The sequence below is a fragment of the Pongo abelii genome, chromosome 1 (genome assembly GCF_028885655.2).
Source record: "Pongo abelii isolate AG06213 chromosome 1, NHGRI_mPonAbe1-v2.0_pri, whole genome shotgun sequence".
Classification (NCBI taxonomy): domain Eukaryota; kingdom Metazoa; phylum Chordata; class Mammalia; order Primates; family Hominidae; genus Pongo; species Pongo abelii.
In genome coordinates, this window is record NC_071985.2 from 169,718,839 (window position 1) to 169,732,658 (window position 13,820).

The 13,820-nt window shown below is 34.6% G+C and overlaps 1 protein-coding gene across 2 annotated transcripts in view; it reads right to left on the reverse strand.

Annotated features, from left to right (window-relative positions):
* Window positions 1–13,820, reverse strand: part of ALG6 (ALG6 alpha-1,3-glucosyltransferase) — a 60,478-nt gene that overhangs the window by 19,406 nt on the left and 27,252 nt on the right. For both annotated transcript variants that reach the window (NM_001133588.2, XM_054542928.2), the window contains 7 exon segments: window positions 1,497–1,581; window positions 3,304–3,389; window positions 5,396–5,531; window positions 6,127–6,312; window positions 10,649–10,713; window positions 11,374–11,456; window positions 13,228–13,316. In NM_001133588.2, coding sequence (NP_001127060.1) covers window positions 1,497–1,581; window positions 3,304–3,389; window positions 5,396–5,531; window positions 6,127–6,312; window positions 10,649–10,713; window positions 11,374–11,456; window positions 13,228–13,316 — 730 coding nt within the window.

The window sequence follows — 13,820 nt, forward strand, 5'->3', positions numbered from 1 at the left end:
AAAATCTTACATTTAGAAAGTTTTAACACAATGGCTTCTTTTAAAACATACCAAACTGAAAAAAATTAGAAAATTAAGAAAAAGAAAATGTTTTTTTCTGGCTTATAATCCTAAAAGTAATCATCTCTAACACTGCTAAAGTTACCCAAACTCTGAAATTCTATTCCATTATCTTTGAAATGTACATTTATTTAGCATGATATTTCCTAGAAAAACAACAATCTATCACAAGCTTGGAAGATATTTCAGGTTAAGCCTAGTGAAGACATCAGAGCATTACACCATATCCATTCTGTTCTAACTATCCGATAGAATATTAACAACCGATGACTTGGTATGCTCAGAGTTCATTCACAGAATCAAACAACACAAATCATCAATAAAAAGATAATTAAAAAGAAAGGAGGAACATAAAGCTATCCTTTTTGCATTGTGGTAATGAGATGCACTTTTGAAGTATTTCACTGTTATGTTCTTTTCTGGCTTGGTTTTATCCAATGTACTTACATGGCAGTCCCAGACTTGGAATCCTAATTTGTAAATGTTGCCTCACATAAGTCCAGTAGGACTTACTGTTTTCAGAAACTAAATGTTCTTGATAGTTTAAAAGGTATTTTTTAAATGTCATTTTATAGACCATGGCACACAGGAACAAAATTTTAAATGCCATAGAAACACAACCAAGAAGACTTTGTAAAGCTACTCAGAAAAACCCTAAACTATAGAAAATGCACCTAGTACATCTTCAAACTGACACAAGTCATCCTCCTAAAACAGAGATCTGCCCCCTCCCCTTCTCAAAAATATTTTTTAGTTTCTCTTGCACACAAATCAAACTCCAAACCTTTTCAACCAAGATATTCAAGGTCTTCAATAATTTGGTCAATTTTTACCCTTATCTTTCACTATATCCTCTCCTACTCTCAATACATACACACAAAACTCACACAAGTTATATTGTTTAATAGCTATTCCCAGAATATCCTGTGTCCTTTCCCACCTCTGGACCTTCAACTTCTTCCTTCTGTTTTGAAATTCTCTTCTGCTATATAACCTGCTGTTCTAATCTTGCCCCACTTTCAAATTTGGGCTCAAATCCCACTTGCCCTAAACAGCATTCTAAAATCTCCCCCCGAGATAATATCTCCCTTTCCCACACCATCACAGGACTTCATTTGTACCTGATAGAACTTAATACCATCTGTTTGATAGCATAACTATTTAAGCTACGTAAGTTCATTGCCACTGTTTTCTACTTTGTAGTCCCTCATTAACTAATACGAAACAAATTAAATAGTTGAATTAACTGAAAGAGTATTGATTGCTTAGCTTAGTGTCTAACACAGAAGCTAAGTATGGGAAACATCCAATAAATGTCTGCCAAATAAATGAATGTCTTGTTTCCCAACCCAGTAAATCCTGTGCAGACCATGAAAATAATTTTTAAAAGATCAGTTGTGGCAAGAATTAAGTATCTAAAGTAATGAAAAACTTACCAGTGTAAATTTGAATCCTTTGGAAGATGGCTGAAGTATTAATTTTATGCATGCAGGAAGCAGGCTCAAAAACGTAAAACAAAAGCTAAAAAATTAATAAAAATCAAATATTTGTCTTCTTTGTAGAGGTATAAATCTAGCTTAAATAAGGAAATATTTTTTAAATATAAGGATCATATTATTTATCAACTTGTTTATTTCAAACTATATCTTTATTTATTAAATTTAAAGATGAAATAACATTTAAACAAAATCTACACATAGATATATATATACTTTCATACACGATCACATAATATAGACCAAACATGATAAAACTAAATATTGCTTCTGTTATTTTAGTATTTAATATCATGTATAGAAAATATACAAAGATACATAGTTGAAGGTCAAACACTCAAAATAAGAAAACATAATGAAGTATAAGAGATAATGCTATATCTGTAACACAAACATTCATAAACTTTACTCACAAAAGAGTCTCTCTAGCCCTCATTTCACAAATGTTGATTATCTGATTTTCAAGCCCACGGTAAATCATAAAGAACAAGGTGGAAAGGGAGCAGGAAGCTACTAGAGCTTCTCCTAATGATGGCTAATGGGTGGGAGGAAAAAGAACTAGAAAAAGCAGACAGACTCACCAAGCAAAGTGGCCTGGAACCATTTAGTACTATGGGAAATAGCCCCTGAAAGCCCTGAAAACAAGTATATAACCTAATACAATAACTGATTTTTCCCAGTTGTAGATTTTGACTTGTCAACTTGGCTAGGCTGAACTAATGTCCCTAGAATTCCCTTCCTGTATGCCTTTGTTAGGGTGGGCTACAAGGGAAATTCTCATAAGATTTGGAAGACAGAGAGGCCACATCCACCTCATCTCCCAGTTATTTGAACACTTATCTGCTGTGAAAGAATTTTGCAGATGTAAAACCCCTACTCAGTTGATTTTAAATTAATCAAAAGGGAGCTTGTCCTGAGGCGCCTAACTTAATCAGATCAAAGCCCTTTAAAAGATGGCTGAGGCATTCCCTAACAGTATCTGGGTCTGAGTTGCTCTTCCTTCCCCCTAGATATTCCCTCCTGACTGCCTGCCTTGTGACTTCTGTTTTGCTTAGCTAGGCTCTACAACTGTATAAGCCAATTCCTTGTCATGAATTCACACACACACAGTACACAGTGATCTCCTACTCCTACTTCTTGGATTGATCCTGACTGATACGCACTGAATATCATGACTCTTCAACATAATATTAATCGTATTTAATGTACTCTCTGTTCAAGGAGAGAACAAGGTAACAATTCAGAAAAACTTTCACATAAAATAATTCAAGTTGAAGAGTTTTATTGTACAGAGCAATAGGTCTGTTATGTGGAAAATCCTCTAAAGAAAAACACCTCGGCTGAGTGCAGGGGCTCATGCCTGTAATCCCAGCACTTTGGGAGGCCGAGGTGGGTGGATCACCTGAGGTCAGAAGTTCGAGATCAGCCTGGTCAAAATGATGAAACCTCATCTTTACTAAAATACAAAAATTAGCTGGCTATGTGGCGGGCGCCTGTAATCCCAGCTACTCCGGAGGCTGAGGCAGGAGAATGACTTGAACCCAGGAGGCAGAGGTTGCAGTGAGCCGAGCTCAAGCCACTGCACTCCAACCTGGGTGACAGAGCCAGACTCTGCCTCAAAAAAAAAAAAAAAGAAAAGAAAAGAAAAACACCTCATTCCCTAATGATGCCAAATAAATGAAATAATACCATAATGCTTTTAAAGAGTAACTTATAAAATACTACATACAAACTTTGTTTCTCTTACCTCATTATTAATTGGATGTGACGTGGCAAAATATCCTTAATCTTCAGAAAGACATTGAAGCTGCACCAAATATTGGCTACTTTATCCTTAAAAGAGATTTGTTAGCTTTACATTCTGGTATAATTGAAAGAAATGTTAAAACCCATGAAGTACAGCCCATAATCTCTAATAAATTTTTTGAGACGTGAAACTTTTAGTCACAATTATAACTAAATAGATTAAATCCTCCAGGAATAAACATATACACACACACTGTCTCAAGCATTTTTCATTTTTGTGCAGGGCAGTTGATCAAAAGCACTGGCCCACCATAATCCACACATTCCCAAATACTTAATAGTTTTCAAAGAGCAGTGCACTATCCCTGAATACTAAAGTCATTCATCTTTGGAAATTTTTCTAAGAAATATTTTTTCTATAATTTATAGAATACATATTACATTTGACCCATTTTTATCACACAACTGAATTTACTTAGAGTAACAGAGTAACCTGCTAGCTACAAGCAATGACAAGAGCTAATTGCTAATAAATCAAAAAGTCTAAAGACATTAGCAGTTGTGCTAGGATCACTTTCAAAATTAAGTTTGTAACTACAGCTCTCCTGCTGGTGAAATCCATTGTCTACACAGCTGCTTGACTTACAGGTGTGCAGACTTAACATCAAAAAAGTAACTATCACTGACAACTATATCATCCCACTTTCCTCTGCTGGATCAAAGAAAATGCTTTTCAGATTCTGAAGGCAAGAAGTGAATGGAAGAGACTGGCAACACCATCAAACATGTCTGATACTCATTTTTATAATTATCACGATAAATGCCATTTCTGAAATGGAAGGTAAGGCAAATAATTAGGCAGCTTACATAGAGAGTTAAACTTTTCTTTATGTAACTGTTAGAGGTTATATAAAGAAGAGGTTAGGAAAACAATTTTCCAAGTTCAAGTCACAGTTCTGCTACACACTAGTTATAGGAATCTTTGACCTCAGTTTTCTAATCTGTAAAGTGGAGACAATAGCTACCACAAAGCTACTGTAAAGAGCAAATAAAATTACATGGAAGTGTCTGGCACCTGCTAAGTGGTGGTTATAACAATAGTGATTATTTAGATCATCACTACCATCATCCTGTTGACATAGTGTCCCATATTTCTGTTCCTTCACAACACCAAACTCCCATCTTAGTCGCTTTCAAAATGCTGGTTCCATCTTCCTATAAGTCTACTGAAAGATATTCTATAGAAATTTATATATTCAAAACTTAGAAAAATATGCTTTTAAAATTATTTTTAAAAGAAATGTTAGCAAATTATCTATAAATATGTTGTTTCTGTCTAACTTTATTAAAAGGCCTTTTTGTTTCAGAAAAATGGTTTGTTTAATTTAATTACCAAATCTAAACGATCAAATTATTCACATAATAAAAGTTTAACAAGAGTGATTAAACTAGCATTAAATGAAATGAAATGAAAGATTCTCATTAAAAATTACTATGGATGAAGGTTATATATCTCATAAGAAATTATGAGATCTTCCTGAAGCAAACATGATTATTAGTTTTACAAATAATTTCCTAAGACTAAAAACAGAATATAAACCAAAAAATTACACAGCTGTTAAAATTGTAGCTGAAACTTCTCATGCTGTCTTTCATTACAAACCCTATTTCATTACAAAAACATATAATTGAATTATGGATCTGATGATGGCATGAATATTACCTATTGATGTACCATACTAAAAAATGCCAGCTGAGCTAGGGGTTATATAATGGATTAAATAACTAGCAAGGTGCACACAACCTGTTGTCCCAGCTACTTGGGAGGCAAAGGCAGGAGAATCACTTGAGCCCAGGAGTTCAAGGCTGTAGTGCACCATGATTGCCCCTGCGAATAGCCATTGCCCTCCAGCCTGGGCAACAGCAAGATCCTGTCTCAATCAATCAATTAATCAATCAAGCAATAACTGGCAAGGAGTGATTACAGGAGGAAAGTAGCTGAAGTTCCTATTCCTTGTATCTTCTACATGAAACCCCTAAAGGTCACAGGTAAGGTACAGTAACAGAAAGGAGAGGAAAGTGTTTAAACATGCCTCAAATAATCCACGATCAACTGGGAAGAGTCTTCTTAGAACCTGCAGGGTTTGTTCCCTTTCTGTAAAGAATGGCAGCCAGCAGAGAACGAAGGAAGCCACAACAACACAAGCTAGCTTAACTAGCAGCACAAACCTAAAACAAAAACAATGGTAGGCAGTAAGATAGGGAAAGGTGAGTAATTCTGCAAAATCAACCTGAGTCTCACTGAACATAATACATGCAAATAGTATAGTAATGCCAAATCTATGTTACCAATATAGGCTTAAGATGGGAGTCTGCTCAAATCAGAGGTAAAAAATTCACAACAGCTAAGATGTGCACTTCAACAAAAGGACTGTTATCACCATCCTAATTAACATTTATATTAGATGCCATTCCTATAGAAATAAGGTAGTGCATTCATGAAGAAAAATATCAAATGGGGATGTATTTCTAATAAGTATATAATGAAGTAAGCTCTAAAGTGATAAAATCCTACAGCAAAGTTCTAACTAGCCAATCCACACTACCAGTAAATATACATGAACTGAAATATTTCTCTAGTTAGGAAAATTTAAAATAAAATACAGAACATGACTTACTCTCTCTCCTCCCACATACCCTACAGCCAAAATATTTATAAGAAATCACCAAAAGGCAAAGTGAAAGATCATCTTACTCCAAGTAAGTATGCCAAAAAAATTATCTGAAGTAAATTTTTGGATTCTGATGTTTAAAAGTCACTCACCCCTTTCCTCTGAGGCCTTTTTTAAAACACTTGCCAAGTAAAAAGCAAAAAAATGGCAAGGCATGGTAAAGTTCCATCTGTTTATAATTTATAGCTAAGCAAAATGCCAGTGACCCTAGCAGGTCGCAGTCACAAGATACTCCAAGAACACCCCACAAAGCAAAGCCAAGACTCACAGAATTATATATGTTCCTGTGTCAAGGAAATTATCTCAATAATCTTTTAAAAAGATAGAGCTTTTAAAAAGCAAATCACACAAGAGATATGCTCTATGAAATGCAAGCTCATAGCATATCTCTTATGTGATTTTAAAATAACATATACAATGAAAGCTATTTCCCAATAGAAATTCAAAGTGTTGAAGTGATAAACAAACATGAAATTATGTATAATAACATCAAATACATTAAATCTACTGCTAAGCAGCAACTGATTTGTTTTGGTTTAAAAGAGCTCTAAAGATTTAAAACACAGCTTTGTTTCTGTTAGATTACTTCACAATATTATTATAACATACCAAAATCTAGAGAATAAAACAATGTTCCAACAGCAAGTTAAAACAAAAAATTTACTGAGATCACTACACTTCCTCTATTATATATATTAATAGTATAAAGTAATATATGTACTTAATTAGCAATTAACAACATTGTTAATTAAAACAATATCACAATTAGATTTTCAGTTCAAAATGGTGAGCTAGGCACTAATGTTTACCTCCTCTCCTTCCCGAGAGACTCTTAAAATAATAAGAAAAGGAATTTAAAAGTATAAATTCAGGCCAGAAGCGGTGACTCACGCCTGTAAACCTAACACTTTGGAAGGCCAAGGCAGGAAGATTGCTTGAGCCAGGAGTTTGAGACCAGCCTCAGCAACATGGAAAAACCCCATCTCTACAAAAAAATTTTTAAATTAGCCGAGTGTGGTGGTGCAAGCCTGAAGTCCTAGTTACTCAAGAAGCTGAGGCAGGAGGACTGCTTGAGCCCAGGAAGTTAAGGCTGCAGTGAGCTATGATCATGCCACTATACTCCAGCTTGGGCAAGAGAGCAAGAAAACAAAAACAAACAAACAAAAAGTGTAAATTCACAGCCATAAAGAGAATGGGAGGATCTGTATAATAGATAAAGATTTCAACATATTTCTGGAAGACAGAAGTGATAACAAATAAAATAGGATGAAGGAAGCCACAGCTTAGAGTATACATAGAGGAAACTCAGGGTAGCAAGAAGCCAATCCACCCTGCAAGACCCTAGAGAACTTTGGAAACACCAAGTAGGTTACAGTCTTTGAGTAGTATGTGCAGAAGAAAACAAGAGATTAATTGAAAATCCCTAGAGGTAGAAGTCAAATCTTACCCCACTCCCATGCAAAGATTATCTGGCAGCCAAACATTTACCCCAAGGCAACAAAAGAGGGCATATTTTTCTGAAGAAATAAACTAAACTATCCAGGGCAGCCACTGTAGAGGTTAGCACTATAATGCAAACCCCTCCACATTCTGACATTTAAGCATCTCAATGTGTGGTGGCCAGCTTGCTCCCCACTTATCCTATAGTGGACCAATGACACATAGAAGTCACATGCAGGTGTTCTTGCCTTATTCTTAAATAAAAATAGATACACTAGGATAAAATAAACATTTATAGAAAACCTATGACAGAAAAAGAATCGAAATGAAAGGGAAACTAAATTACCGTGAAAGAATTAAAATCACTCAGGGAACAGTAGTGAAGTTTACCAAAAAAAAAAAAAAGGAGTAAATTCTAATTAGAAATTAAAAACATACCTAACAATACAAATGAAATTTGATAGAAGTGTTGGGGATAAACTCAAGATAATCCAACCCATAAAACAAAAGACAAAGAGATGCAAAAGATCTAACATCTGACTAGTAGGCTCAAGAAACAAAAAAGTGAGAAAATCATCAAAGAAACAATATAACAGAATTTAGCAGAACAGAAGAACATGAGTCTTCAAAATGTATGGACCCATACACAGTTTGGATATCCAAAACAATTGTGAAAAACGCCTATGTCTAAATCACTATAAAATTTCAGAACCACAAAAATAAATTATAAAAATGGTTAATAATAGCAACAAATGCCTATATAATGTTTAGTATCTCCCAGGAACTGTCTTAAGTGCTTTACAAATATTAATTCATTTAATTCTCAAACTAAGCTTACAAAGTCAGGGTTTCTATTATCCACATTTTGCAAATGAGAAAAGTACATAATGGTTAAAAAATGTGTCCTTACAGCTAGGCACAATGGCCCACGCCTATAATCCCAGCACTTTGGGAGGCCAAGGTGGGTGGATCACTTGAGGTCAGGAGTTTGAGACCAACCTGGCCAACATAGTGAAACCCCGTCTCTACTAAAAATACAAAAATTAACAGGGTGTGGTGGCGCATGCCTATAATCCCAGCTACTTAGGAGGCTGAGGCAGGAGTATCGATTGAACCCAGGAGGCAGAGGTTGCAGTGAGCCAAAATCATGCCATTGCATTGCAGCACGGGGGACAAGAGTGAAACTCCGAAACTCCGTCTCAAAAGAAAAAAATGTATCCTTACAAGATAACATGCCTGAAAGCCTTCAGAGTTTAACTCAAATCACAGGGGACATACTACTACAAATTTTCCAGAATGGCTAAATCGAAAACCATTGACAGTTGGTCAAGAAGTAGAGCATCTGGAACTCTTACACCATTGTTATCAGAGTCTTAATTGGTACACACTGCTTAAAAACAATTTGGGATTATCTAAAAATGGATATGTGCACACCCTATAACTCCACAATTCCACTCATAAGAGGAATGTTTATATGTGTACGAGGAGATATTTATAAGATGTTCATGGCAGCATTATTCGTCATGGCCCAAACCAGGAAACAACCCAAATTACTCTCTCAGTGATAGAATTACACGTATTCATGCAATGGAATATCGTAAAGCAATGAAAGTGAACACTGGGCCGGGCGTGGTGGCTCACGCCTGTAATCCCAGCACTTTGGGAGGCCAAGGTGGGCGGATCAAGAGGTCAGGAGATCGAGACCATCCTGGCTAACACGGTGAAACCCCGTCTCTACTAAAAAATACAAAAAATTAGCCGGGGGCGGTGGCGGGCACCTGTAGTCCCAGCTACTCGGGAGGCCGAGGCAGGAGAATGGCGTGAACCTGGGAGGCGGAGCTTGCAGTAAGCCGAGATCGCGCCACTGCACTCCAGCCTGGGCGACAGAGCGAGAATCCATCCCCCGCAAAAAAAAAAAAAAAAGAAAGTGAACACTGAATTCACTTTCATGGATTTTTAACAAACTACAGCTACACACAACTACGTGAATACATCTCATAAACAAAATGTTTAGCCCAAAACATCAAACACAAAAGAATACTTACTGTGTTGTCCCTTTCATATAAAATTCAAAAACGGGGAAAACTATAGCATTAGTAGTTAGTTCAGGGGTACCATTTGGAAAGGAGGAGGGAGAAGGATGGGGAGGTGTACAAGGGTAGTTTTTGGATACTAGTAATGTTCTATTTCTTGACATGAGTGGTAGTTTGCCAACTCACTGAGCTGCACATTTATATTTTGCATAGTTTTCTGTATGAGTGTCACATTTCAAAGTAAATATAGTTTTAAAACTCTGGTAAATAACTTTTTTTCCTTTTCTATCACTGTTCTTGATATTATCAGAGTATTTGATAGCCATGATCCCATAAACAATGTCAAAATTTTTAAAAAACTAAATTAGTAAAGTGGACAGAATAGAAAATATAGGATAAAAACAACTACAGACTTGAATATCTTTTATTTGTAAGTCCTTTGACAGATATACCTATTAGTGTTATTATAACTAAAACAAGACTGGCATCAAAAGGAAAAGCTATTAATTAAATAATCATGTTGCTGTGTAATGTCGTCTTTTTTTTCCGTTAAGAGAGATGGAGACAGTTAATAACATTCAATACATCACAAGACAAATTAGATAGATATATACAGATTTTTATCAATTTATTCTCTAAGCTTTGTTTGTTTGAATGTTCCTTATTTTAGGCATCAAAAAAATGCACATATAAAAGCCATATTTTGATTATCAGTTTTAGTTTCCTGAAGCTTCTAGCTACTACTATCTGATAGAAAAAAAAAATTTTAAACTCATAAAACTGTAATATCATTCTCCTTTTTTCATGTCAGATAACATTTACAAAGCATAGACAACATGTTACACTTTATAGAGTATAACCATACGTGGCACTCTTTTTCCAACACCCCAGAAAGAGCTAATCATTTACCAACATTTTGTTCCCAACCAAACAATATGAAAAAGCAATTCTACTTTTAATAAATCTGTACTTTACCTTTCAAATAAAAGCTTAGTGAAGAGATTCTTTTATATTATTGTGAAATAGTTTATATAAGCAAGCACTCTATCAAATAAGACATTACTAGACGACAGCATTGTACACATTGAGTCTAGATTTCGTAATATGCAACTGACTTCATTTCTACATTAGTAAAGGATACTGAAAATGTCCATAGTCTATAAGAATAAGGCCTGGATACAGCAAGATGCATAATGCATTAGCAATCTGTAAAGAAAAATATTGTGAGATAAGAAAGTAATCTGTTACACAAATCAAGCAGGGTAAAAGTGTGGTTTTTATCTAACACATTAGCAAATGTTCCCCTTTTCCAGAGGTGTTACACTTTCTTTTTATAAAATATTCAATTTTTATAAAACAACTCTTTAGACAATGAAGTTTTCATGGAGGTGACATTGGACACTTCCATAAAAGGAAAAACAAAACCACTAAAAGGTTTTGTCAGAGGAAGTACTTTCAGATATACAAATTGGAGAAGTCAATCTAATGTTAACCTATCTAAAATGACCAAAAATAATATTTGATAACTATGAATTAAGAATACACAACAACTTTTCAAAATGCCTTTCAGTTTGGTCAATCTCACAAGCCAACTCAAAATCAGCTTTACCAGTAAAGTAACAAATTCAGCATGGCATGTAGTTCAACAGAACATAACTTCCAAAATTCAGTGTATCTTAGTAGTACACTAAAATAATTAATTACTGTAAGATAAGTTGATGTTTTTGAAGGGAAAATTGATAGAAGATACAATATTCCTAATTACTCTCTTTCCAAAAGCATGGCTTCTCTAAGGTCTATACTTAATAGTTAGACTAATAAAGAATACATTGCAGAGACGAACTGTCAGGGTGCTTGAAAACCTACCTTTTTCTTAGTTGAGATTTCCTTTAAACAACAACAGTACAAAACCACTGCAGGTATGTAAATCAGCAGATCAGCAATTAAAACTGAAAACACAAGTAAATAACTTTAAACATGAGTCCATCAGGATTTACAGCTACCCATTAACTGCCTCCCTTCCTCCAACATTGATTGAGAATTCATTAACACAAGGTTCTTGACCCACTATGGACAAGTCCTTTACATAGTCAGCCCTTTTCAATCCCTTCATCTGTGACTAATTTCAATTGCTGTATTGCAAAGGAGTCTCTTAATTTTCTCTAACAAATTCACACATTTAATCAATCAGATGTATCTAACATTCTCTCTTTGCTCTAACTTGGACTTAAAAATTAAAAATATTCAAAGCAAGGAAATATTTTTTTCCTCAATCTATATACTCTAAATTTTCTGGTATAAAGAATAACTGAAATGTAGTGATGTGTAAGAAAATCTTATTAAAATGTTGGTCTTTATTGAAAAAATATAAACTTTTGCTAATTAATGCATATAAAGAGCTTGAGAAACCCAGGTGAGGAGAAAACTGAAAAAAACATACTAAAAAAAGAAAAGCAATTCATAATTTTGAACATGCAGTCCTTTAGAACAAAGAAAAATAAATACATAAGTTCTTCAAATGTATAACATAGCTGTCTAAAGAGCTTATTTTTTTCTTATATCTCACTAAGTATAGTGTCAAGAAAAAGGTGACAGTAAACTGTCAATCTATCAACTGCAATCTATCAATATGTTCAGCTCCAGATGCCACATTAAAGATGACACTGACAAACTGGAACATACCCAAAGGAGTGGTCAGAGTCCTCAAAACCATAATCACATTCAACAAATTGCTCATCTAAGGAATAGCTGAAGTATATAGGAATCTTTAACTTAGAGAAGAGGTGACTTCAAATTCTTGTAGGATGTTAGGGATACAAGGGATCAGACTTGTTCTCTGTAACCCTAGAAAACATAATCTGTAATGACTGGTGGAAGTTCAATTTAAAAAGGTAATTTTTAATGACTGGAGCTCTCTGAAAACAGAATAGACTGTCTCTAAAGGTTGTGAGTTCCCTGCAAGTATGGATGTTGGTTCAGAAGCCAAATAATCACATGGTGAGTATGTGGTTCAGAAAGGATTAAAGCATTGGAGAGGGAAGGACAGTGGTGTGGGAGAGGGAAAGCCAGGCAAAACAGGTTATCTCTTGGGCCTAAGATTCCATGACTGGATGAATTGTAAGGAGAACAAACTCTGACTACATTTAGACTAATTAAGGAAAAGGACTGGGCTAGCATAAAGCATAAGTCATGTAAAGCTTTTAAAGAAATCTAAGCTTATTACTTTCAAGCTCCTACAACAGCACACACAGATGCTCAATAAACATTTGTTGAGTGGATTATTTAATTTAGAAACTGCACAACAATACAATGTATAAGATGATAACTGCAAGGTTTGCTTTAAGAAAAAATGAAAGAGATTTAGAATTAGGATATTCAAGCAGCACCCTAAAAAACTAAAGATTCAATTTATAGCTATCTTGCTTCATTTAACTGTGCCACAGTTTCCTCAGCTTAAAACAAGAATAATAGTATTTATCTCATTTAGGTGTTCAAAGAATTAAGGCAGATAAAAAATGTAAAGCACCCAGAATTATTCCTTTCTACTCTTTCCTGTTTTAGCTTACATATACATTTGGTCTTGGATCATGTATACAAATACATGTGTATGTGTAACTGCACAATTTTAAAGTCAGTAAGAACAATAATAGTACCTTTACCAGTTTGTCCAAAATTTTTTAAAAATCAAATTTTACATTTCACTACCCATTGCTCTTTTACCTGTTGTACGCATGAAGAGCTTATGTGCCTGACTCTCATATCCACGTGATGTATGGAGAGCAATCCAGTCTGGATTTATAAACTTTGCCCTGCAAATCAAAGCATACATACAGATACTTCACTCCTCATCACTTTTAGCAATAAGGATATTGAAGGATGTATGAATTTATTAATATTTTGAGAATTGGCCATTTCTCTTATAAAGCAACAGAGTCAATGCTTAAGTTTTACTCTTTTTATTTAATCATGTGAAACTGACTTAAGCTATAAAACAGCATCTACATTGCTTACCTTCCAACAAAACTATGTAAGGTATAACTACCAGCCCTATCTTCACAGTTCTTCCAGTGTAAAAACAATCTGGCGTGTCACATTTCATTTACTAAACACATACTTTATAAAAAGCAATATGGTAGTGTTGACCAGAGGATCATCTTTACAATTTATAACATTTTAGTTATCATAACAATTGGCTACAATAAACAGCTACAATAATCATAAATCACTGCATAAAACTAAACACAATTGTTAAAGATAAATGAAATTTTCAACCATATTACAATTACCCTGAATACTATAATGATGATGTTTGG